Source organism: Phyllobates terribilis, unplaced genomic scaffold, assembly GCF_046119375.1.
Source record: "Phyllobates terribilis strain yellow unplaced genomic scaffold, ASM4611937v1 Scaffold_11__3_contigs__length_659146591, whole genome shotgun sequence".
In the NCBI taxonomy this organism is placed as follows: domain Eukaryota; kingdom Metazoa; phylum Chordata; class Amphibia; order Anura; family Dendrobatidae; genus Phyllobates; species Phyllobates terribilis.
In genome coordinates, this window is record NW_027362771.1 from 436,385,637 (window position 1) to 436,409,031 (window position 23,395).

General features: G+C 47.2%; 1 protein-coding gene across 1 annotated transcript in view; it reads right to left on the reverse strand.

Annotated features, from left to right (window-relative positions):
• Window positions 1–23,395, reverse strand: part of CFAP161 (cilia and flagella associated protein 161) — a 53,621-nt gene that overhangs the window by 11,600 nt on the left and 18,626 nt on the right. Inside the window, exons 2-3 of the mRNA XM_073650854.1 lie at window positions 9,739–9,828; window positions 739–977 (exon numbers count right to left, since the gene is read on the reverse strand). Coding sequence (XP_073506955.1) covers window positions 739–977; window positions 9,739–9,828 — 329 coding nt within the window. The remainder of the gene's footprint in view (window positions 1–738; window positions 978–9,738; window positions 9,829–23,395) is intronic.

Genomic DNA, 23,395 nt, shown 5'->3' on the forward strand with positions numbered 1-23,395 from the left:
TGAGGTGGCCATGCATACCAGGATAAGGATGAGGGGGGCATACATACCAGGATAAAGATGAGGGGGCCATGCATATCAGGATAAGGATGAGGGGGCCATGAATACAAGTATAAGGATGAAGGGGACATGCATACCAGGAGAAGGATGAGGGGTGCCATGCATACCAGTATAGGGATGAGGGGAGCCATGCATACCAGGATAGGGATGAGGGGTGCCATGCATACCAGGATGGGGTTTGCTGTGCCATGCATACAAGGATAGGGATGAGGGGTGCCATGCATACCAGGATGGGGATGGGGGCCACGTATAATAGGATGGGGGGGGCATATCTACCAGGATGGGGGATATTATCAGAATTGGGGGACATTACCCCTATACCAGTGTCAGCAGCAGACCCGCTCCCCCTTAACAATGCATTGTGACCACATTTTTTGCTTACATTTTTTTTCTATTTTCCTCCTCTAAAACCTAGGTGCGTCTTATGGTCCGGTGCGTTTTATAGTCCGAAAAATACGGTATTATTTTTACACCTACTACATATTGGGATAGGATCTTAGAGATGGGAATACCCCTTTAGGTTTCTCTACAACATTTATACAGTTAGCGCTGGCTCTGTATACAACCTCAATAAAACCCAATAGTCCCTCCTTTACAATGTCAAACATGACAATAAGCAGTTATATACAAGTGAAATTATAGAATTAGGTCATACTTAAAGTGAATTACAAAGATGCCGACCTTGTGATAATGAAGGCATTCCTGCCGCAGGGTTTCACATTTCCGCTGGCACTGACTCCGCTGGGTGCCGTCAGGTGGTTTCTCACATGGATGGCACTTTCCTCTGGGTTTACAGTGAGAGTATAGTTACCGTGTACTGGAGATGGATTACTGAGCGACTGCTCACTGTTTTCTGGATTAAGTAGCATGACCACATCTCCAAAATGAAGCAGTCCGTCAATAGAAACAGAAAGCTCTGCCTGATGTATTGGAAGAGAAATTCATGATTAAATCTGCTAACGTGTATTCACCGGAATTACACATATATTGTATATTGGTAATGTGATTGGCCATGATTTACCCACCACAATTCTGCCAGAAAACATTTTGAAACGTCAGAACATTTTTGCGCAACTCGTAGCAGCTTTTGCTGTTTGTTTTGGCCCACCTCGCCTATTTTTTTAAAAGCCAGGAGGTATTTGGCCAAGCATGCCTAAAAGTCTATTTCTGGGACATTTCTACAGCTTTTTGACCACGCATGCTATTTGGATGCTATTTTTCCAGGACGTTGCCATCTTGCATATACAAAAAAAACTGAACTGCACCTTTATAATTTATGTGTAATGTTTTGCCATTTTTTTCATAACTCAACATAAAAAAATCAAATATGAGGAGGTCAAAATAAGAAACGTTTTTAACAAAGGCCAATGTCAATCTTGTTCATACCTTGAATGACAAATGGAGGGCGCTTTGGCTAATACTGGGCTTTATCTACACAGCACCAATATACAAAGCTTTCCTGAAAGTAGCGGACTATTAATAATAAACGGCTACAAAACAGAAAAAGAGCGGAAAGGACAAGCAAAAAACAACAGACATTATCCAACTAGTTCCTTATTAGACACGGCTTGTCCGGAGCACTTCATGCTTCTTATCCTGATACTCTTTGGTGATAGAAAATGTTATTTTGTAACCATTTGTAAAGCAGATTTGGCTTTTGTACGGTGATAGAAAACAGTATTTTCTGACAAAGAATACTTTGTAGTAACTGTGACACAAAATGCTATTTAGCATCACAAAATATTTTACATTTCTTTCCTCCACTGATTTAAATCATTTGTACATTAAAAATTCTACAAATCCAATTTTGTAGTTGTAATGCTATCACACAAAACAGTATTCTGTGACACCATGGGGCTAATTAACTAAGCTACGGGAGCCAGACATCTGCCCTAATTTGTGAAAAAAAAAAAATTGTTCTTGTCTTGAATGTGAGATCAGTTGCTTATCCTATATAGTATAGTACCGCAGTATTGAAGTACATTGTAAAAATCACAAGCTCTTGCAGGACACCCAGCTGAGCTTCATGGTGGTACAAAGATGGCTTCAACAGGGTCTTTCAGTACACCCCCCAGCTGTCATAACGATGGTTTGGCCTCCAGATGAAGTAGGGTCGAAACGCGCGTTGGGGTCTGAGGTAGAGGCTGATGTATACTTTCTACGGTTGATTGGTATGTTCTATTACAGTGTATATGTATAACCTAAATATCGTCTATTTAACTTCATTTTTGTGTATTTTGCACTAGTATGTGTCCTATTAGTGAAAATGATGGATACAACATGCACATTATTCACGGACATCTGAATGAGGCCTTAACACCTGGGCCCGCTCCATACACCCGTACCCATATGTTAGAATCTATGTTGTTTTACTATCAGCCATCTTGTTGTGGTTTGCTTGTTTCTAGTCTTTTCCTCTGGTGCTGGGTTTCTTGGTCACGTGATCTCTGCCCTCTTTATTACCCAGCACCTGGCCCCCATTACCTGCTGGACATCAGTGTTGTAACGCTCGTGCTCTGGCTAAGTAGCCTTGTTTGGTTCTTCTGCCTTTTGACTATAGTTATCCTGGGACTTCTAGTTCCACTAGGTTTGTTTTCTTTTCGTTTCTGCAACTAGCTTTTCTGTTAGGAGGTCTCCTGCTTTTGCTCCCAGTCCTTATATCTTTTAGGGACTCCTTTCTCCCCTTCCTCGTTTGAGTTCAGTGCAGGAGTTTCGGTGGGGCTATTCACAAGGAAAATGCACCCACCCCAGCGTAGGGTGAAGCTGAGTCTCAGTGCAGGGACAGCTTTATCCTCCTATTCCTTAGTTCTAAGTTGTAGAACATAACAGCAATGTCCTATGGCTGGACAGGGTTAAGGCTACAAGCACACATTGAGTATATGGTCAGTATTTTAAATCAGTATTTGTAAGCCAAAACCAGGAGTCAGTGGAAAAGTATAATAGAAACACGTCAGCACTTCAGTATTTATCACCCACTCCTGGTCTTGTCTTACAAATACTGAGGTAAAATACTCAACATGTGCACATGGCCTAACAGATGAAATAATGATAAATACACTGAGGCCACGTTCACATGTTGAGTATTTGTTGAGTTTTTTACCTCAGTATTTGTAAGCCAAAACTAGAAAATACAGAAGTGGTGACGTGTTTCTATTGTACTTTTCCTTTGATTGTTCCTCTCATGGTTCTGGCTTACAAATACTGAGGTAAAAAACTCACCAAATACTCAACATGTGAATGTGGCCTCAGTGTATTTATCATTATTTCATCAGTTAGACCATGTGCACACGTTGAGTATTTGGTGAGTTTTTTACCTCAGTATGTGTAAGTCAAAACCAGGAATGGGTGATAAATACAGAAGTGGTGACGTGTTTCTATTATACTTTTCCTCTGATTGTTCCACTACTGGTCTTGAGTTACAAACACTGAGGTAAAATACTGACCAAATGCTCAATGTGTGCACGTGGTCTAAGGCATTAAGTACATAGTTCACTACAAAAAATGGCTCTCCATAATTATCCATTTGTTTAATCTGTAGCTGGACAAACGGAATTACAGAACAGTAACAACAAGGTTAAAGGGGTTTTCCCACGAACAAAAGTTCATTTTAATCAATAGATCTTGGAATAATAATAAGTTCCACAATTGGATGTGTTCAAATAAAATGTTCCTGTGCTGAGATAATCTTATAAATATTCCCCTGCTGTGTACTGTGTAATGGCTGTGTCTGACCGTACAGGAGCATGGTCTGATCATACCACATCTCCTGGGCAGGGGAGGAAGCAAAAGAGTATACAGACATTACAGCACCGGATCGCAAATGGTTCTTTTTGTGAGGTAAAACTTTCACTGCCTATTTTTAAACAATGTTTTACTTCAAAGAAAGAATCATTTGCGACCCCATGCTGTTAAGTCTGTACACTCCCCCCTCCTGTCCAGTAGCCAGGAGCTGTGGTATGATCAGACCATGCTCCTGTACAGTCAGACACAGCCATTACACAGTACACAGCAGGGACACATTCATAAGATTATCTCAGCACAGGGACATTTTATTTAAACACATCCAATTGTGGAAGTTATTATTATTCCAAGGTCTGTTGATTAAAATGAACTTTTGTTCATGGGAAAACCCCTTTAACCCCTTAATAACATCTGACGTACTAATACGCGTCTGTGCCCTGGGACTTAAGAGCCAGACCCGTATTAGTACGTCATGGCGATCGCGCGCGCACACAGGCTGTGCGGGCGCGATCGCCGCCGGGTGTCAGCTGATTGTCACAGCTGACACCCGGTACTATGTGCAGGGAGCGGTCACGCACCGCTCCCAGCACATTAACCCCCGCGATGCTGCGATCGAAGTCGATCGAAGTCGATCGCGGCATTGCGGGGGCAAGGGGAGGTGATCGCCGATACTCACCTCCTCTTCCGGCTTCCAGCGCAGTCTGCAAAGGCTTCCCGGGTGTTGCCATGACGACCCGATGTCGTCATGACAACATCCGGGTCACCAGAGAGCAGGAAGATTGCTTGGACATGCGCAGTGCATCTCCAAGCAATCTTCACACTGTGCACTTCTGACAGCCTTCATGGCATAGGGATGGTGCTCCATTCCTGTGCCATGCAGGCGATCAGAAAAAAAAAAGTGAAAGTCCCAGAGTGGGACAAAGTAATAAAGTGTATAAACTGTGTGAAAGTGGAAAAAAAAAAAAAAAAAAAATGTGCAAAAATATTATAAAAAAATAAAAAAAATAATACACCAAAAATAAAAATATAATGTACCCATCAATAAATATTATTATAAAAAAAATAAAAAAAAAACAATAAAAGTACACATATTTGGTATCGCCGCGTCCGGAACAACCTGACCTATAAAACTGTCCCACTAGTTAACCCCTTCAGTGAACACGGTAAAAAAAAAAAAAAAAAAAACAAGCAAAAAACAATGCTTTATCACCATACCGCCAAACAAAAAGTGGAATAACACGCGATCAAAAAGACGCATATAAATAAAAATGATACCGCTGAAAACGTCATCTCGTCCCGCAAAAAACAAGCCGCCATATAGCTCCATCAGCCGAAAAATAAAAAAGTTATAGCTCTCAGAATAAAGCGATACTAAAAAATATTTTTTTCTATAAAATAGCTTTTATTGTGTATAAGCGCCAAAACATAGAAAAATTATACAAATGTGGTACCGCTGTAAACGTACTGACCCGAAGAGTAAAGCTGCCTCATCAATTTTACCACACGCGGAACAGAATAAAAAAAAAAAAAAAAAAACAATTCCTGAATTGTTGGTTTTTGTTTATTCTGCCTCCCAAAAATCGGAATAGAAAGCGATCAAAAAATGTCACGTGCCTGAAAATGGCACCAATAACAACGTCAAGTCATCCCGCAAAAAACGAGCCGTCACATGACTGTCTGCCAAAATTTGGAAAAATTATAGCTCTCAAAATATGGCGATGCAAAAACTAGATTTTACAAAAAATGCGTCTTTTAGTGTGTGACAGCTGTCAGTCATAAAAACCCCATATGATTCTGGCATTGCTGTAATCACACCGACCCGAAGAATAAAGTCGTCTAATCACTTATACCGCACAAGGAACGGCGTCAAAAATAAACTCTTGAGTTAGGATTGGGCTAGGGTTAGGGCTGGGTTTGGGGCTAGGGTTGTGCTGGGGCTAGGGTTGTGCTGGGGCTAGGGTTGTGCTGGGGCTAGGGTTGTGCTGGGGCTAGGGTTGTGCTAGGGTTAGGGCTGGGGTTGGGATTTTTTTCAAAAGTAAGAAAAAAAGATGACGATATGGCGACTAGTGTTGAGAGCAAGTGCTCGCTACTTGAGTTTGCATCGGGTGCTCTGGTATGCATTTAGTATCGTGGGTATTTGAGTGACATGCTCGAGTCTCTGCCCCATATGCTTCGCGGCCAAAAAACTTTACGGGGATTGCCTGCCATGCACGAGCGATCCCCGCATGTTTTTTTTTGGGTGTCTAATAACCGTGAAACATGCGGAGCAGGGACTCGAGCATGTCACTCGAGCACACGCTGTACATGGTGCATACCTGAGTACCCGATGCAAACTCAAGTAGCGAGCACTTGCGCTCAAGAATAATGAAAACTTATTCAATATGATGACCTAATGTAAACAAATAATGTGCCGTACCTCTGGGTTCAAAATGTTCACTATACACCTTAATAAAATCTTTGAGGGGTATAGTTTCCAAAATGGGGACACTTGTGGGGGAGCTCCACTGTTTAGGCACATCACGGGCTCTCCAAACGCGACATGGTGTCCGCTAACAAATTGAATGGAAAATCGGCTCAAATTGTTAGCGGACGCCATGTTGCGTTTGGAGAGCCCCTGTGTGTCCAAACATTGGAGCTCCCCCACAAGTGACCCCATTTTGGAAACTAGACCCCCCAAGGCACCTATCTAGATGCATAGTGAGCACTTAGAACCCCCAGGTGCTTCACAAATTGATTCGTAAAAATGAAAAAGTGAAAATAAAACACTTTTTCATTTTTATGAATCAATTTGTGAAGCACCTGGGGTTCCAAGTGCTCACTATGAATCTAGATAGGTGCCTTGGGGGGTCTAGTTTCCAAAATGGGGTCACTTGTGGGGGAGCTCCAATGTTTGAGCACACAGGGACTCTCCAAATGCAACATGATATCCGCTAACAAATTGTCGGCTCAAATTGTTAGCGGATATCATGTTGCATTTGGAGAGTCCCTGTGTGCCCAAACATTGGAGCTCCTCCACAAGTGACCCCATTTTGGAAACTAGACCCCCCAAGGCACCTATCTAGATGCATAGTGAGCACTTGGAACCCCTAGGTGCTTCACAAATTAATTCGTAAAAATGAAAAAGTGTTTTTTTTTTCACTTTTTCATTATTACGAATCAATTTGTGAAGCACCTGGGGGTTCCAAGTGCTCACTATGCATCTAGAAAGGTGCCTTGGGGGGTCTAGTTTCCAAAATGGGGTCACTTGTGGGGGAGCTCCAAAGTTTGGGCACAGAGGGGCTCTCCAAACGCAATGTGGCGTCCGCTAACAATTTGAGCCGATTTTCCATTCAATTTGTTAGCGGATACCATGTTGCATTTAGAGAGTCCCTGTGTGCCCAAACATTGGAGCTCCCCCACAAGTGACCCCATTTTGGAAACTAGACCCCCCAAGGCACCTATCTAGATGCATAGTGAGCACTTGGAACCCCTAGGTGCTTCACAAATTGATTCGTAAAAATGAAAAAGTGTTTTTTTTTTCACTTTTTCATTATTACGAATCAATTTGTGAAGCACCTGGGGGTTCCAAGTGCTCACTATGCATCTAGAAAGGTGCCTTGGGGGGTCTAGTTTCCAAAATGGGGTCACTTGTGGGGGAGCTCCAAAGTTTGGGCACAGAGAAGCTCTCCAAACGCAATGTGGTGTCCGCTAACAATTTGAGCCGATTTTCCATTCAATTTGTTAGCGGATACCATGTTGCATTTAGAGAGTCCCTGTGTGCCCAAACATTGGAGCTCTCCCACAAGTGACCCCATTTTGGAAACTAGACCCCCCAAGGCACCTATCTAGATGCATAGTGAGCAGTTGGAACCCCCAGGTGCTTCACAAATTGATTCATAAAAATGAAAAAGTGTTTTTTTTTTCACTTTTTCATTGTTACGAATCAATTTGTGAAGCACCTGGGGGTTCCAAGTGCTCACTATGCATCTAGATAGGTGCCTTGGGGGGTCTAGTTTCCAAAATGGGGTCACTTGTGGGGGAGCTCCAATGTTTGGGCACACAGCAGCTCTCCAAACGCAACATGGTGTCGCTAACAATTTGAGCCAATTTTGCGTTAAATTTGTTAGCGGACACCATGTTGCATTTAGAGAGCCGCTGTGTGCCCAAATATTGGAGCTCCCCCACAAGTGACCCCATTTTGGAAACTAGACCACCCAAGGCACCTATCTAGATGCATACTGAGCACTTGGAACCCTCAGGTGCTTCACAAATTGATTCATACAAATGAAAAAGTGTTTTTTTTTTCACTTTTTCATTGTTACGAATCAATTTGTGAAGCACCTGGGGGTTCCAAGTGCTCACTATGCATCTAGATAGGTGCCTTGGGGGGTCTAGTTTCCAAAATGGGGTCACTTGTGGGGGAGCTCCAATGTTTGGGCACACAGGGACTCTCTAAATGCAACATGGTGTCCTCTAACAAATTTAACGGAAAATCGGCTCAAATTGTTAGCGACACCATGTTGCGTTTGGAGAGCCGCTGTGTGCCCAAACATTGGAGCTCCCCCACAAGTTACCCCATTTTGGAAACTAGACCCCCCAAGGCACCTATCTAGATGCATTGTGAGCACTTGGAACACTCAGGTGCTTCACAAATTGATTCATAAAAATGAAAAAGTGTTTTTTTTTTTCACTTTTTCATTGTTACGAATCAATTTGTGAAGCACCTGGGGGTTCCAAGTGCTCACTATGCATCTAGAAAGGTGCCTTGGGGGGTCTAGTTTCCAAAATGGGGTCACTTGTGGGGGAGCTCCAAAGTTTGGGCACACATGGGCTCTCCAAACACAACATGGCGTCCGCTAATTATTCAAGCAAATTTTACAATCAAAAAGTCAAATAGCGCTCCTTCCCTTCCGAGCCCTGCCGTGCGCCCAAACAGTATTTTTTCCCCAAATATTGGGTATCTGCGTGCCCAGGGGAAATTGCACAACAAATTTTGGGGTCCATTTTTTCTTGTTACCCCTGTGAAAATAAAAAAAATTGGGTCTAAATTAACATTTTTGTGAAAAAAGTTAAATGTTCATTTTTTTCTTCCACATTCAAAAAATTCCTGTGAAGCACCTGAAGGGTTAATAAAGTTCTTGAATGTGGTTTTGAGCACCTTGAGGGGTGCAGTTTTTAGAATGGTGTCACTTTTGGGTATTTTCTGTCATAAAGACCTCTCAAAGTGACTTCAAATGTGATGTGGTCCCTAAAAAAATGGTTTTGTAAATTTTGTTGGAAAAATGAGAAATCGCTGGTCAACTTTTAACCCTTATAGCTCCCTAACAAAAAAAAATTTTGGTTCCAAAATTGTGCTGATGTAAAGTAGACATGTGGGAAATGTTATTTATTAACTCTTTTGTGTGACATATCGCTCTGATTTCAGGGCTTAAAAATTCAAATTTTGAAAATTGCAAAATTTTCAAAATTTTCGCCAAATTTCCGTTTTTTTCACAAATAAACGCAAGTGATATCGAAGAAATTTTTCCACAATCATGAAGTACAATATGTCACGAAAAAACAATCTCAGAATCAGGGGGATCCGTTGAAGCGTTCGAGAGTAATTACCTCATAAAGTGACAGTGGTCAGAATTGTAAAAATTGGCCCGGTCATTAACGTGCAAACCACCCGCGGGGCTTAAGGGGTTAAGCTCCCATGATGAGTTTTTGATGCTACATATTTTCTCTGCGCCAAAAATGCAGCATCTTACAGATCCAGCAAAGTGAAAAGGATTTAGAGAAATCTTATTGACCACTGTGCTTCTTTTTCTTTTTATACTCAGTGTATTCAAATATGAATCCAAAACATGGAAGACTTCCAAATGTTTCCACTAGCAATTTCCTTTATATTTCTCTCCTGGTGTGAATAAGGCCTAATCATTTATAACAAATACATAAACATGCTCTATATCCATTTCTTACCTTTTTTAAAAGATTTTTCTTAAGATTGCTTGACTTTTGTATTAGGAGTTCTCCTTTTTCTCTTTTTTCTAAGAAATCTTTTAAAAGATCCTACATGAAAAAAACAATGACACAATTTATAGCTGTCATTATTTGTCAGACATCGCCTAAAATGTGAGCACATGTAGTCCTCAGCATTGATATGAGTTAACTCTGTTTAGATTCAGTCCAACATTATAGATGTAAGAGATCACAGCTACAGGGGTGACGGAAGTTCCCTACTGTCCATCATAACGGGATTTATACATTCATGTGGGCATGGTCCATAATGAGGGTCTAAAGCTATATGCAATAAACAGCAAATACATACAAATCTCAAAAAAAGGCCATCTGGCCACAAAAAATCCGCCAACAAGAATCGGACATATACAGCAAAAAATGGCAGAATTAAAATATAACTTTTAATGGGATAATTAAAATCTAAAATAGTATCTAGATACACACAAACAAACATAAATAGGGATGTTATTCACCCAGTGGGGTGGACTAGTTCAGAAAATACAACAGGAGATATATGTTCCTTAATTTACTACAATAATGTTTACTCCTTAATAGTAGAGAGAGACTATCATATGCAAACAGTGGAAATTCATAAGTAGAAAGAAAAGGAACAATCTCACCGGTCCTGCAGCACGAATTTCTCCACAGAATAGCACAGGGTTAATCCAGCGGTCATCCACCTCTGACCCTATAATGCCCTGTTCTCATATGCTGTCCCTAGGACCCCAAAGCTCCCGCCCTGACAAGGGCAGTCCACAGCTGACCCTAAAGATCTGATCAGCCCTACATAGACCCTACAGAAGTTTCCCAACGCGTTTCCTCACCATCAAGTGATTCATCAGGGGAGTAACAGAAAAATTATTATCAATGGTCTAGGGCAGAGGTCCCCAACCGCCGGTCCGCGGACCAGGACCGGGCCGTTGGGGTTTTTCAGCCGGTCCGCGGGGAGAGGGGGCCCCTCCAGCCTCCAGCAGGGCCGCCATCAGGGCATGACTGCCCTGACTCCAGTATGGGGCCCGGCCGGTAGGAGCCCCCTCGGAGCCCCCCTCTTGTGCGTCTCTCTCCTCATGGGGCCCCCGGCCGCATGCTAAGCGCCGGGTCCGGGACATCTTAGTGCTGCGCTGCTGCGGCAGCACCTTCATGATTCCCCTGACTTCCGGTCATGTGACGGCGCCGTCACATGGCCGGAAGTCAGGAGAACCTGGTGTCAGCGATTTGGACGAGCACCAGGATTCTGCAGGGATCGCATGGGGGTAAGTATAACAAGTTTTATTTTTTTTTAAATACAATTAACTAGGAGTGGGGGGAATGGGAGATGCACATGGGGGGAGGGGAGAGATGAGAGATGCACATGGGGGAGGGGAGAGATGAGAGATCCACATGGGGGGGAGGGGAGAGATGAGAGATGAGAGATCCACATGGGGGGGAGGGGAGAGATGCACATGGGGGAGGGGAGAGATGAGAGATCCACATGGGGGGAGGGGAGAGATGAGAGATGCACATGGGGGGAGGGGAGAGATGAGAGATGCACATGGGGGGAGGGGAGAGATGAGAGATGCACATGGGAGGGAGGGGAGAGATGAGAGATGCACGGGGGGGTGAGAGATGCACGGGGGGGTGAGAGATGCACGGGGGGGATGAGAGATGCACGGGGGGTGGATGAGAGATGCACGGGGGGGTGAGAGATGCACGGGGGGGATGAGAGATGCACGGGGGGTGGATGAGAGATGCACGGGGGGGTGAGAGATGCACGGGGGGGATGAGAGATGCACGGGGGGGATGAGAGATGCACGGAGGGGATGAGAGATGCACGGGGGGTGGATGAGAGATGCACGGAGGGGGATGAGAGATGCACGGAGGGGGATGAGAGATGCACGGGGGTGAGCTGCACATGGGGGGGTGAGAGATGCACATGGGGGGGTTATGTTTACATAACTTTGTTGCCTTATGAAGGGCGGGGGGGGCCGCCACAAATTTTCTTGCACAGAGGCCCGCTACAGTCTGTGTCCGCCCCTGGGATGAAGTAAATGCAGCTGAACAGCAGCTGTCAGGACAGCTGCCCTGTCCTGCTGCAGGGCGTGATGGGGCCTCAGTGATGCGGCTCCTGGCACAGCACATTATGTGGGGCTCCTGGCATAGCTCCTGGCGGGGACCTGGTCTACACTATATGATAAGTATGCACTAAACTCCAAATCCCTCCATTACCCCGCCCCCATATGACCAAAGCCCCGCCCACCCCACCCCCTCCTTGCTGGGCCATGGAAAAATGATCTTGCTTCAAGCCGGTCCCTGGTGCAAAAAAGGTTGGGGACCACTGGTCTAGGGTATGGTAACCCTCCATGCAGGTATATAGAAAAGGCAGTGGCAAAATGGCCACAGGTTGATTGCCTTAAGTATGTTCAGGTACAATTAATCCAAATAATTCCCATGTGTGTACCTTGAGACACATCTGGTCTCATTGGATAACACCATAAATAGCAGCAAACTTTAGCCAATTAAAGCTCGTATATGCAAATGCCCCCTACAGGAGCTAAACCCACCCACACATACATGCCCCAGCGATCCACAAACGCCCCATAAAGGGCAGACAGCGATCCCCCACCCCCCAAGGCAGGATCCCCCCGAGGAGACACATCTAAGACCCCCACAAAGAAAAATCCATTATAAGACCCCCTGAAAACGAGACAATCTAACACTTCCCATGCAGTATGCTCCATTCCCACCCCGTGGAACGCTGTTTGCGCTCCACCGATGTCACTTCCGGTCATGTGATCCACACCGTGGCGTCACTTCCAGTTTCTTGGAACGCAAGCCTGCGCTCCACCGCCGTCATTTCCGGTTTCGTGGAACGCAAGTCTGCGCTCCACCGCCCCATAGCCATCTCACAGACCCAAAATCAGTGGTCTCAGCAAGCATAGCACAATGACCGACCATAAAGAGCATCCCCACTATGTCATAAAGCCTGCACAATGCCCCTAAATAGGGAATGTGCAAATGACAAAAAAGGGGGGGGAGGGAAACGCCTCGTATACATAAGATCTATAAGACACACCCCCTATATATATATATATATACCTCATAAGCTTAAAGCCACACAATCTCCAGTGGGAGGATAAAAATGCAAAGAGTGAGGATATGTACAGGGGTTTATAAACGATCTTAGATAGCATGGGATAAGAGGGCATAATCAGTACATTAGAAACGAATTAGTGGTGAAAAGGGGGGTGAAGATGGAGAGGAGGGGGGGAGGGGAAAAGGAAGAAGGGAACGGGAGGGGGACAAAAAAGCTCAACTCACAGGGAGAATATATAAGTAGATTTGCATATAGGGATTCAGAGCCATATCCCTGTTCACTCTATCTCATACACATATGAAAGAGAAAAGGTGTATTTATACATTGATGTCCAAGCAGGTTCAAAAGAAGGTTATGTAATATCTAGTTCCAAAGAGTAAAAGAAAGTCCAAGGCTAAGGAAGCCAGCAGTATCGGGAGAAAAATACAAGAGTTTACTCATCTATAAAGCAGTTGAATGTAAGTTGTTCATTCAGCCCCATAGGGGCCATAGTTTTAAGTCGGAAAATCCACCTTGTTTCCTTCTGTAGGATTACACGATCCCAGTTACCTCCCCTATGGGGTTTAGGGACCTTTTCTATCCCCATGAACAAAATGGCCTTCTTGTCCCCTCCATGAAACTCATTAACGTGTCTCGCAATGGGTGTTTCCCTATGATGTTCAATGTCCCCCAGATGCTCGCCTATCCTCCGTCTCAATTCACGTTTTGTTTTACCAACGTACTCAAGGCCGCATTTACAGGTACCTTTATAAACCACCCCTTGTGTACGGCAGTTAATAAAGTCCAGCACCCGAAATTCCCTGTCAATGTTATTGCCTCGGAATGTTTTACCACACTGTATCGATGAGCAGACCACACATTTTCCACATTTATAGCATCCCTTAGTCAAAGAGCCGAGCCAATTATCCTGTCTAGGTGCAGAGTAGTGACTATGTACCAAACGGTCCCGGAGAGAGCAGCCTTTTTTATATGTAACATGGGGGAACCCTCCAAGGTATGGAGATATATCTCCATCCATTTCCAAGATAGGCCAATACTTGTTAAGGATCTCCTTCGCCTCCCTAGCTCCGTTTCTAAAGGTTGTAATAAACCTAACCACTTCTCCATCATCACCCTTAGGTTTAGAGGTCAACAGGCTGGACTTTCTTCTGGACCTACTCTTAAGGTATGCTTGATGTACCACATCTCTAGGGTAACCCCTTTCATGGAATCTATTGTGGAGGTCGGCAGCCTGCTCCTCAAAAGCAAGATTGGTGGTACAATTTCTGCGAACTCGCAGATATTGGCCTGTAGGGATACCTCTCTTCAGGGGAACAGGATGATGACTTTCCCATCGAAGCAACGAGTTGGTCGCTGTAGGTTTTCGAAACGTACTCGTTTCCACAAGACCACCTCTACCCTTGCGAATCAAAACGTCAAGAAAAGGAAGACAAGTAGAGTCTGCTTCACACGTAAATCTCAGGCCAATCGGATTTTTATTAAGCCCCTCAACGAAGAGCTGAAATTCCTGAACGGAGCCCCTATATATGACAAATACGTCATCTAAATACCGTGCCCACATTTCAATCCTCTCTACGCCTGAGCAGACTCCCTCCCCAAAGACCATTGTTTCCTCCCACCAGCCCAGGAGCAGATTAGCGTAGGTAGGCGCACAAGGGCTACCCATCGCAGTGCCCCTGAGCTGGTGGAAGTACTTATGGTCAAAAGTAAAGAAATTTTTAGTCAAACAAAATTCAAGCGCTTTCAGCAGAAACCCATTATGGGCCCGACACTGCATACTCCTTGTGGATAGGTAGTACTGTACTGCCTTCAGACCCATATCATGTGGTATGGAGGAATACGTTTTCAGGGGGTCTTATAATGGATTTTTCTTTGTGGGGGTCTTAGATGTGTCTCCTCGGGGGGATCCTGCCTTGGGGGGTGGGGGATCGCTGTCTGCCCTTTATGGGGCGTTTGTGGATCGCTGGGGAATGTATGTGTGGGTGGGTTTAGCTCCTGTAGGGGGCATTTGCATATACGAGCTTTAATTGGCTAAAGTTCGCTGCTATTTATGGTGTTATCCAATGAGACCAGATGTGTCTCAAGGTACACACATGGGAATTATTTGGATTAATTGTACCTGAACATACTTAAGGCAATCAACCTGTGGCCATTTTGCCACTGCCTTTTCTATATACCTGCATGGAGGGTTACCATACCCTAGACCAGAGGTCCCCAACCGCCGCTCCGCGGACCAGGACCGGGCCGTTGGGGTTTTTCAGCCGGTCCGCGGCACTGCCACAGACAATCACTAAACATTGACAGTGTGCTCTGGTCTGCGGTGGCTCAGAGCACACTGTGTGGGGTGGATGCTGCCCGCTGTTCTAGACTCCCGCAGGGTAGACCTGTAGAGGACCTGTGATGACATCAAGGTACATAACTGTGATGTCACCACAGGTCCTGAAGCAGGATGAAGCAGGGGCGGAACTACCGCCCGTGCAGCCGGTTCATTGAACGGGGGCCCCGAGGGAGAGGGGGCCCCTCCAGCCTTCAGCAGGGCCGCCATCAGGGCATGACTGCCCTGACTCCAGTATGGGGCCCGGCCGGTAGGAGCCCCCTCGGAGCCCCCCTCTTGTGCGTCTCTCTCCTCATGGGGCCCCCGGCCCCATGCAAAGCGCCGGGTCCAGGACATCTCATAATTCCTCTGACTTCCGGTCATGTGACGGCGCCGTCACATGACCGGAAGGCAGGAGAACCTGGTGTCAGCGATTTGGACGAGCGCCAGGATTCTGCAGGGATCGCATGGGGGTAAGTATAACAAGTTTTATTTTTTTTTAAATACAATTAACTAGGAGTGGGGGGAATGGGAGATGCACATGGGGGGAGGGGAGAGATGAGAGATCCACATGGGGGGGAGGGGAGAGATGAGAGATGCACATGGGGGGAGGGGAGAGATGAGAGATGCACATGGGGGAGGGGAGCGATGAGAGATCCACATGGGGGGAGGGGAGAGATGAGAGATGCACATGGGGGGGAGGGGAGAGATGAGAGATGCACATGGGGGGGAGGGGAGAGATGAGAGATGCACATGGGGGGGAGGGGAGAGATGCACATGGGGGGAGGGGAGAGATGAGAGATGCACATGGGGGAGCAGAGAGATGAGAGATGCACATGGGGGAGGGGAGAGATGCACATGGGGGGAGGGGAGAGATGCACATGGGGGGAGGGGAGAGATGAGAGATGCACATGGGGGGAGGGGAGAGATGAGAGATGCACATGGGGGGAGGGGAGAGATGAGAGATGCACATGGGGCAGGGGAGAGATGCACATGGGGGGAGGGGAGATATGAGAGATGCACATGGGGGGAGGGGAGAGATGCACATGGGGGGAGGGGAGGGGAGATATGAGAGATGCACATGGGGGGGAGGGGAGAGATGAGAAATGCACATGGGGGAGGGGAGAGATGAGAGTTGCACATGGGGGGAGGGGAGAGATGAGAGATGCACGGGGGGGTGAGAGATGCACGGGGGGTGAGAGATGCACGGGGGGGTGAGAGATGCACGGGGGGGATGAGAGATGCACGGGGGGGATGAGAGATGCACGGGGGGTGGATGAGAGATGCACGGGGGGTGGATGAGAGATGCACGGGGGGGGGTTATGTTTACATAACTTTGTTGCCTTATGAAGGGCGGGGGGGACCCCCAAAAATTTCTTGCACAGGGGCCCACTACAGTCTGTGTCCGCCCCTGGGATGAAGTAAATGCAGCTGAACAGCAGCTGTCAGGACAGCTGCCCTGTCCTGCTGCAGGGCGTGATGGGGCCTCAGTGATGCGGCTCCTGGCACAGCACATTATGTGGGGCTCCTGGCATAGCTCCTGGCGGGGACCTGGTCTACACTATATGATAAGTATGCACTAAACTCCAAATCCCTCCATTACCCCGCCCCCATATGACCAAAGCCCCGCCCACCCCACCCCCTCCTTGCTGGGCCATGGAAAAATGATCTTGCTTCAAGCCGGTCCCTGGTGCAAAAAAGGTTGGGGACCACTGCCCTAGACCATTGATAATAATTTTTCTGTTACTCCCCTGATGAATCACTTGATGGTGAGGAAACGCGTTGGGAAACTTCTGTAGGGTCTATGTAGGGCTGATCAGATCTTTAGGGTCAGCTGTGGACTGCCCTTGTCAGGGCGGGAGCTTTGGGGTCCTAGGGACAGCATATGAGAACAGGGCATTATAGGGTCAGAGGTGGATGACCGCTGGATTAACCCTGTGCTATTCTGTGGAGAAATTCGTGCTGCAGGACCGGTGAGATTGTTCCTTTTCTTTCTACTTATGAATTTCCACTGTTTGCATATGATAGTCTCTCTCTACTATTAAGGAGTAAACATTATTGTAGTAAATTAAGGAACATATATCTCCTGTTGTATTTTCTGAACTAGTCCACCCCACTGGGTGAATAACATCCCTATTTATGTTTGTTTGTGTGTATCTAGATACTATTTTAGATTTTAATTATCCCATTAAAAGTTATATTTTAATTCTGCCATTTTTTGCTGTATATGTCTAAAGCTATATGCTCAGGAAGTTTATTACTGACACTGGTTACAGTCTGGATGAATGCCTAGGGCAGTGGTGGCGAACCTATGGCATTCGTGCCACAGGGGGCACGTAGAGCCCTCCCGGTGGGCAAGCGGGCCATTTCCTCAGCACTGCCACTGCCACCACTCTCCTCAGCCCGCGAACCATCCCCCTCTCATTAGAGCCGTGGCCCCTTTAATCTGCAAGCGCGCAGCCTGATGGGAGCCGGGCACGCGGCCTGAGGAGAGTGGCCGTGGCACTAGTGAAGCGCTGAGGAGGGTGAGGAGATGACGCACGTGCCCACAGGTAGGACTGTAATATGTGAAGTCCAGATCAGCATTGGAACGGGCAGAGGTGAGCAGTTATTTTTATTTTAATCTGGGGCCATTACACGGCATAGAGCACCATGTGAGGCCCATTATACGGTGTGGAGCACCATGTGGGCCCATTATATGGCATGCAGCACCATGTGGGGCCCATTATATGGTGTGCAGCACCATGTGGGGCCCATTACACTGTGTGGAGCAGCATATGGGGCCCATTATACGGCATGGAGCAGCATGTGGGGCCCATTATATGGCACGGAGCAGCATGTGGGGCCCATTACACTGTGTGGAGCACTAAGTGGGGCACAGTACACTGTGTGGAGTACTATGTGGAGCCCATTACACTGTGTTGAGCACTATGTAGGGCACAGTACACTGTGTGGAGCACTATGTGAGGCCCATTACACTGTGTGGAGCACTAAGTGGGGCACAGTACACTGTGTGGAGTACTATGTGGGGCCCATTACACTGTGTGGAGCACTATGTGGGGCCCATCACACTGTGTTGAGCACCATGTAGGGCACAGTACACTGTGTGGAGCACTATGTGGGGCCCATTACACTGTGTGGAGCACTATGTGGGGCCCATTACACTGTGTGGAGCACTATGTGGGGCCCATTACACTGTGTGGAGCACTATGTGGGGCCCATTACACTGTGTGGAGCACTATGTGGGGCCCATTACACTGTGTGGAGCACTATGTGGGGCCCATTACACCGTGTGGAGCACTATGTGGGGGCCATCACACTGTGGGGAACACTATGTGGGGCCCATCACACTGTTTTGAGCACTATGTAGGCCACAGTACACTGTGTGGAACACTATGTGGGGCCCATCACACTGTGTTGAGCACTATGTGGGGCCCATTACACTGTGTGGAGCACTATGTGGGGCCCATTACACTGTGTGGAGCACTATGTGGGGCCCATTACACTTTGTGGAGCACTATGTGGGGCCTATTACACTGTGTGGAGCACTATGTGGGGCCCATCACACTGTGTGGAGCACTATGTAGGGCACAGTACACTGTGTGGAGCACTATGTGGGGCCTATTACACTGTGTGGAGCACAATGTGGGGCCTATTACACTGTGTGGAGCACTATGTGGGGCCCATCACACTGTGGGGAACACTATATGGGGCCCATCACACTGAGTTGAGCACTATGTAGGGCACAGTACACTGTGTGGAGCACTATGTAGGGCACAGTACACTGTGTGGAGCACTATGTGGGGCCCATCACACTGTGTGGAGCACTATGTGGGGCCCATCACACTGTGTGGAGCACTATGTGGGGCCCATCACACTGTGTGGAGCACTATGTGGGGCCCATCACACTGTGTGGAGCACTATGTGGGGCCCATCACACTGTGTGGAGCACTATGTGGGGCCCATCACACTGTGTGGAGCACTATGTAGGGCACAGTACACTGTGTGGAGCACTATGTAGGGCACAGTACACTGTGTGGAGCACTATGTAGGGCCCATCACACTGTGTGGAGCACTATGTGGGGCCCATCACACTGTGTGGAGCACTATGTGGGGCCCATCACACTGTGTGGAGCACTATGTGGGGCCCATCACACTGTGTGGAGCACTATGTAGGGCACAGTACACTGTGTGGAGCACTATGTAGGGCATAGTATACTGTGTGGAGGAGTATGTGGGGTCCATCACACTGTGTGGAGGACTATGTGGGGCCCATCACACTGTGTGGAGGAGTATGTGGGGCCCATTATACTGTGTGGAGGACTATGTGGGGCCCATCACACTATGTGGAGGAGTATGTCAGGCTATTATGCTGTATGGAGGGCTGTGTGGGGATTACAGTTGGAGAATCATACTGTGGTGGGGTCACCATTCTTTGTTGGGGGGGATTGAAAGAGAGGGGTACTGTGCGTGTGGAGGAATTCACTGTGGGGGTATCATACTGTGTTTGGGGACAGTTTTGTTTGCATCATACTTTATTATCTGTATTATTCAAGGTTTTTTATCCTTTGTTATTACATATTTAAATTGGGCCATTGGGCCATATGCTTTTTACTGCTTTTACATAACATATTATATTATTCCACTATAATTCCAAAAGCTAGTTGTTTTATTTGAGAAGGAAAAACGTCCTCAATTGTATACATTTTTTTTTTTAACAAATATGAAGGTTTGCCCGCGACTTTGTACAAGCTTTTAACTTTGGCCCTCTGTGTATTTGAGTTTGACATCCCTGTCTTATAGGGTTATTCTCATCATGATAAAGGGTTACAATTGCAAAGAGCTTCTAAAAACAAACAATTTTGCAATTTTACTTTTGATTGAAAATGCTCTGCAATCGGTGGCTGGTATCTTAGGCTTGGAGTGCAGCGCTTACAAGCTCTCTACTATAGACTCTATAGCGTGCTAATGTACGAGTTGTTTTTCTAAACTAAAACCTCAGTATTCAGGTAAAATTGCCGTGTTGGCACTTTGCGATAAATACATGGGTTTTGGATTGCAGTTTGAGCACTCGGTCTCCAAAAGGTTCGCCATCACTGGCCTAGGACTTGATGAAGAAAAAAATATACCGCAATGCGTAGTTTATTTGAGCGGGCTCTCTATATAGTGCAGTCTGCGAGGGTCTATGGTTCCTCCATATACCTCCGATTTAATGCTCCAGAGAAGGCTTAATAAGAGCACACAAAAAAGGAAATGCAAAAATGTTACAATAAATGGAACAAAAAGTTCAAAATATTGCATATATAAAGTCTCTTTATCAAATTTTCAGCGGTGCTGTTCCTATGTAGAAGTAGAGAGTGAACAAAGAACTCCGCAATAGACTGGAAAAAAAGCGAGATTAGGGACGCTCCACGCTGTCACAGTCTGAATGGTGTCACAGACAACCGGCTTTTATATAAATGCTTTGACCAGGCGGTCCTTCTCTTCTGAGAATAGTCAAAACATAGTGTAAAACCAATAACAAGTTTTCATTCGAAAAGGCGATGGTATCCTCATAAAAGAAGAGCATATCTGACGCTCACAGCCCTACCCTGGGAAGATGGGGGGTTACTCGGAGCCGGGTCAGATGTTTGGTGGGTTGTAGCCGTGTCCTGGACCCGTTCCGTGCCCAGGGCCGTCACATTAAAAAGGGGTGTACGGGCTATCAGGGTTGAGTGGTTAATATCGACTACGCCACCTGTGGCACCTGGTGAAGGCCACCAGCGCTGCTGCAGTCCTCTGAGGCGGGATGTTGTGGCAGCCGACGTTGATACTACTCCCCACAGGCGGAGCAGGGCCTCAGGGCAGAGACGAGGATGGGGGGAGTCGTAGTGGAGGAGGTCTGGTGCTTTGCGGTGCGGTGCAGAAATAAAGAGTCCGGAGGCCATAGGGGTTGACTTCCAGGGTTTTTACTCACCTTAGAGCGTGCAGCTGCAAGGCTTCTCCCTGCTCCTCACGGGGTTCTGCGGTCACCAAAACCGGGGGTCCGACAACCTTGAGTAATTCAAGTGCTTAGTCAGGACCCCGCACCAGAGTGTTCCTAGACTCCCGACTGAGTCCTCTCCTGTCTGTGTGTGTGTAGAAAGGCCGGGTATCCCTCTGGACTACTCGCAGAACAAGGGTACGGGTGGCGACTCCGCTCCATCCATTACCCGGTGGGATCCTCTGTGCCTTCTGGGCTTCCCTGACTAGGACATAGAGTAGCAAAGTCAGGTGTCAGGGGCCAGTACCCCTCTTGCAGCCGGAATCCCTCTGACTAGGCCAGAATAGCGAGGACAGGTGGCGTACACCGCTCCGTCTGCATCCCCCTGGGATCCTTTTGCGGTGGATCTAGACTCCTAAGCTCCAGGCCTTCTTGGGTAGGGACTTTGACCGGGTTGAGACAGCCGTTAACTCAGACCCACTCCTCGACTCAAGGCCAGAGCACGAGGACCGTGTCCCCATCAACTGCAGGTTCACACAGAAAGCCACGTTCAGTGATGAAGATCACAATCAAAAGACCATACGCCCAAGATGGCTGTTTATTAAATATGAATTATTAAGTGTAAACTATATGTTCGTCCTCCACCCTCACCCACTACATGGTTCCCCCTATCTTTTGGTTCCCCAATTTCCCATTATCCCGGCAGGGGCAGCACACTGGTGCCTATTGGCCCCCCCCCCTGGTGGGAGAAGTGTGGTGTTGGCTGTAGAGGTGGGGTCCTGACAATTGCACCGTTCTTACCTCGAAGGAGAGATACCACACCCCATTAAAGAGGTGCAGCATTTCTGTGGCGGTCGAACTCCCAGGGGCGCCACACATATTTATTTATTAATTTATTTTACTCACTTATATAGCGCCACAGCACTTTATAGACATTATCATCACTGTCCCATTGGGGCTCACAATCTAGATTCCCTATCAGTATGTCTTTGGAGTGTGGGAGGAAACCAGAGTACCAGGAGGAAACTGTAGCGCCGGCGTCTATGCCTCCTGCCAGGCAGAGACGCCGCTCCCCTCACCGCCTCCTGATCTGGTGTCCTCCAGCTCCCCTGCGGCTGTTGCCTGCACCGCGCACAGCTTCCCGGGCACTGTGTTTAGGGTGCGCGCTCCCTTCCTCTTAAAGGGGCCGTGCGCACCGTCCTAAAGAGTCCCCGGCCAATGGCCGGAGGATCTCTCCTATTTAAAGCACCTCCTCCAAAATGGAGGTGCCTGTGCAAGGTTGTTGTTTGTGTGCTAACACTCTCCTCAGCCCTCAGGTTCCAGTGCCCGCCAGCCTGTCTGTCAGCCGTGCCTGCCAGCCTGTCTATCAGCCGTGCCCGCCAGTCTGTCTATCTGCCGTGCCCGCCAGCCTATCTACCTGCCGTGCTTGCTGGCTTGCCTACCAAGATCACCTGTTAGGTTACCTGCTGTGTCCGCCTGCTTATCTACCCGGTTCACCTGTCTGGCTACCAGCCGTACCCGCCTGCTTGCCTACCCAGATCACCCGTCAAGCTACCAGCTGATGTACCTGTCAGCCTCAGCCACCTGAACCGTGGGAGTCACCTGCTCTCACACAAGGTCGGTCCCAGAGTGGCACCTGGCTCCCCTGCCCGGTCCCTCCTTAGTTCACGGAGTCGACTAAGACGCCGTGTGGCCAGGGTCGGTCCGAGTAGGCACTTAGTTAAGCCCCTATGGTCCCTCCTTGCATCCCAGCACAGAGGTTCCACCACCCGGACCCGTAACAGAAACCCACACAAGCACGGGGAGAACATGCAAACTCCTTGCAGCTGTTGTCCTTGGTGGGATTTGAACCCAGGACCCCCGCGCTGCAAGGCAGCAGTGCTAACCACTGACCCTAATGTTCTTCAAAAAAAGCAATTCTGTGCATTCAATGGTAAGAACGACTCCAATGATCGGTAAAACTGGAGCCTCCTCCAATACTGTTCTTTGAGCCTTTTTCACACAAGACCAGTATCATGCTGAAAATGTGTAGCTGTACGTCTGGATTATGCGGACTACAGATATTCTTATTTCCACACAGTCTTTTACCTTTTTTTTTGCATAAAAAATAGGGGTAATATGTGATTATAGTTAAGTATATCTGCATTGCTAGATGTAGATGGCACTTCCCTCCCTTCCACATTTCATATAGCATGCACATAAAGTGATGTTATGAGACATAGTATAGGGGATCTATCAGCAGGATTTCACACCCCCAAATATTTATATC